Genomic DNA, 4,082 nt, shown 5'->3' with positions numbered 1-4,082 from the left:
ATCAACAGTATGCGACAAGGTTTAATCACATTGACATGAATACTTATCCCAAGGAACAATTGTTAGCGCAAATCACCCATTACCAGGCCCAAGTTTACGGTCGAATTTGGGGTAGCATTCGTGTGTAGTTTCAGTCAATTTTACCGTCGCAATGGAAAGAAAAAAAGAAAAGAAAGCACAATTCAATTAGACTGATATGAAAAAATTGACTTGATTCATAATCATCATTATGCTATTGTATATGCAATAGACTCCACTTACCGAGTACAATTTATACCAAGAGGTACTCGTACTTTGGCAAGGCCACAATTTAATCAAGCCTAGCGAACTAACAAATAATTGTTATAAACTAATTTCTAAATTTAGTATTGTTTGAATGTTGTTGAATGAGGGCTGCTACTACTGCGGCTGCAGATGTCCATTGTTGACATTCTGATTCTGACCTCGATACAACGGCAATGGCTGATTGTTGTCAACACGGCGTGGTCTCCGTACATTTGGATGAATTGTCCGCTTGAACACCACGCATTCACCTACCGAATGATACATAACAAAAACACATTAGATGTATAACAATTGCTTCAAAATTTGTATCAATTTCAATTGATTGCATACCTTTGTAAAAGATCAGCTTCGCTGCTGCGATATCACGGTGCCATACAGTTGTGAGCGTTGGTTGTGCTCCGGCAGCTCCCTCGATTTCAACGTTTGCAACATTTGGTAGCCATGTTTTGAAGAAGCGTTGCTTCTTTGACACCAAACGACCTGCATTCGGTCCATCTCGAAGAGTTGCAGCAATGACATCGCCTATATCACGCATCTCGCGCCACATTCGTTCAATTGTTCGTCGCATTTGTAGTAATCGTTTGCTCACATTGGTTACGATGGTTCGTGGTAGTCCAACAATTGGATTTGGTACACAACCCACACATGTCTTGTATCGATCACGTCGAGTTTGTTGTGGAAATCGTTTGAAACACAATGGACAATGTTGTGATGTCATGTACTCATCGACCATTCGAATGATGCAATTGCCACGTTTCATAATGGCCGCAAGCAGCTTCCGTGTGCCTGGACATCGCACATGTTTCTTGATCTTAATCGGCGAATTAGCTGGTGTTGATCCGCTGGCTCCCATGTAGAAAATTGATGGTTGATTGTGAACCATTTTGCATGCCGTTTTGTCGATTGCACGAACCGATTCGATATGCTTGTCCAGTCCCAAGCGTGCATACTGTTTGGTTGAGTATGTTTCAATGCCATCATTCATTACACGTAATCGATGTTCAATGTACGAACGCCATGATGGTCCTTTTGGCGATGGCATTTCACCAATCATAGCTGCAATTCGATTACGATCGGCTTGCTCTTCGAAAGTAAACAATCTTGTGATTCGTTCGGCTTTTGCATTACGTAGGCCTTGTTTCGCATCCCAGTGATATCGCTTGCTGGATATACGCAAATTCACCTAACAAAATGAAAACAACAAAAACAACATTGTATTCACAATCACAATCGCTTTCATTCATTATTAAATGACAAATTTACCTCTTCTTTGGTATGCAAATCTCGTCGTACGGAAGCGTTCCACGTTCGCATACCCGGATCACATCCAACAGCATATTTCAACTCATTGCTGTCATACATTGCCTTGATTTCGTCATCTGTTGTCTCGACTGGTGGTACTTTCGGTTTTTTGTACATCAACGATACAGATACGCCATCGGAACAAATTTGAGAATCGAATTCCTTTTTGTTGTGCACAAGTTTGAGAATTTTCTCCACATCGAAGAATAAATTCCAACTTAGGATTTTATTTGTGCGAAATTCGTTGCTCGTGATGTTTTTGAAATTTGTTGTTCCGTCTTTACGTGTCCGTTTACCGCACTTTCGAGGCACCAATTTCGCATTCGATAGGATAACGTACAATGCGTCGGTGTCAATTCGAATGTGTCGACGCTGAAAAGTGCACATCGGCACAACGACAAAGTTTTTTATTTGTGGTTTATCGCGACGATCTTCGTATGCAAAGTGAAAGTTTCGAATATCGCGCTGAATTTCCGACCACATGCGAATCGACTTGAACCAATCCTCTTTCACAAAGTCACGGATATTGCAATCGTCCGGTGCTCCCAACCAACGCAATTCATCCAATAGTTCACCCAATCGCATCTCACGTTCAACGTCGCCAATTGCGGTGTTTCGACGACGATAAGTATAATTGATGGCATTTTTTATATCTTCCTCGTCGTAGTATGGCAATTCGAATTCGATCATACCGTACAAATTGTTGAAATAATTGTACTTGATGGCGTAGTCGTTGAGTTCGAATGCTCTCATTTTAAAAAACTTCCGCAATCGAGACTCGCAATGCGTTGTCAGGTTCGTTTTGACATTGTCGTAGTACTGCTCCCATATATATTTAAAACCGTTCCCGAACCCACCGTTTGTGGGCCAGTCAATGTGTGCAGCGTCGACAATGTTGCGGAAACCAGGTAACATAAGCGATATGTTACCAATGTTATCGACAAGAACGGCCTTAAAACAGTTGTGTATGATCGTTGATGGTTCATCGGTTTCAAAAAAATCATAGTTGAAATCGTCGAGTGCTTCATTGACCTATTCAAGAAACACAGAACACATAGAGAGAGAGAGACAAACAATCAAATCGATTCATATAAATGGATCGCATAGTGCCGAAAAAATGATGAAATAATGACGAAAAATAAAATTTGGTCAAAGAAATGTGTGTACTTACCTTCATCAAAAATAGTAACGATGCAAGGCATGCGATCTTCGTAGCCTTCACCGATAAGTACGAAATGATTGCGACAATTACATCCCGATATCGTTCACGGATAATTGATGGCAGTCCTTGCTTTATACACCTTTGGTCGGCGTTTGGATCAGCCTTCTTGTGACGACCCATTTTGCAGTCTATTTCAAAATTTAAAAAAAAAACGGAAAAAAGAAAGAAAAAATGCGTTAAATAATTATATAAACAATTGAAGGCTACACACAACGTCAAATCGCACTTTCAAAGCACAAAACACACACAATAGAGAGTACAACAATAACAATGATTGAATGGCCAAACAGTTTAAATCAACTTGCCTTGTGAGGATTTTTCGCTAAACTGAATTCGATTCGCAATATTCTGACAGTCAAAAATCCAATGGCATCAAATTCGAAGTTAATACACAGTCAAATTCACACAACAAAGCCATATAAAATGAAGAATGCACTTCCACACAAATAAAATGAACTTCCTATCAATTCGATACAAAATACACTGTAATGCCGCTTTGATTTCTTACTGTGTGACTTTGGAAATGTTCTGTTATTTTAAAAACAAAACAAGAACAAGCACAAAATTCACCGTAAATAAATCTATTCTTTGCAAATTTACAATATATACGTTGAAATTAGAAGAAAGAATTCTGTTTGTTTGAACTAAAAATCCACGATGCATTCTCAAAACAAAGCACATTTTAAAATGTAAACAAAATTATGATGTTTGCATCTTTTTTCAAAGTGACGATGGTTGAACGGCAACTGTCAAATTCAATTCGAATGTCTTTCAGATTTCGAAATTAGAAATTCATATACGTTCATGAATACGAAAGTATTTGAAAAAATAAATGCCAAGTGCCGTTTAAAAAAAAATTCTTCTGCAGGAAATTAAATCAAATCACTCAAATCTAATTTGTTTGCAGAGAATGGATTTTCTTGCGGTAAATAAATCATTAAATTTGAAATACAAAAACTTAACGTACAATACACATATTGGGTGGCGATCATATTATACGGTCAGAGTATGTTTTTGTATGGTAGTAAACAAGTGGAACGAATCATTCCATTGGAAGTTGTAAATATACTGGAAACTACACACAAAATCTACGTTCCATTTGACACGGAAATGACCACTAAACCGGGCCGAAGCGTTACATTTTTTAACGTTAAAATGTCCTAAAAACGTTACATATTTGTCCGTTGGGATTAATATATTGAAATAACTTCCATTTTTTTTTCTCCCATTACTTCCAGGTATACGATCTATGATGAACATCTCATAGACATAG

The 4,082-nt window shown here is 38.2% G+C and overlaps 1 protein-coding gene across 1 annotated transcript; it reads right to left on the bottom strand.

Moving 5' to 3' along the window:
• Positions 1 to 399: 399 nt before the first annotated feature.
• Positions 400 to 3,251, bottom strand: LOC116342254. The gene is made up of 5 exons (XM_031769762.1): positions 3,115 to 3,251; positions 2,759 to 2,937; positions 1,549 to 2,619; positions 616 to 1,468; positions 400 to 533 (listed from the first exon to the last, which is right to left on the bottom strand). Exons 2-5 carry the CDS (start codon positions 2,927 to 2,929, stop codon positions 400 to 402), a joined length of 2,229 nt encoding a protein of 742 aa, XP_031625622.1. The 5' UTR covers positions 2,930 to 2,937; positions 3,115 to 3,251.
• Positions 3,252 to 4,082: the final 831 nt, after the last annotated feature.

This window comes from Contarinia nasturtii, unplaced genomic scaffold, assembly GCF_009176525.2.
Source record: "Contarinia nasturtii isolate CC-2019 unplaced genomic scaffold, AAFC_CNas_1.1 Cnas_scaffold_838, whole genome shotgun sequence".
NCBI classification, from domain to species: Eukaryota; Metazoa; Arthropoda; class Insecta; order Diptera; family Cecidomyiidae; genus Contarinia; species Contarinia nasturtii.
This window is presented reverse-complemented; position numbering and strand designations above follow the sequence as displayed.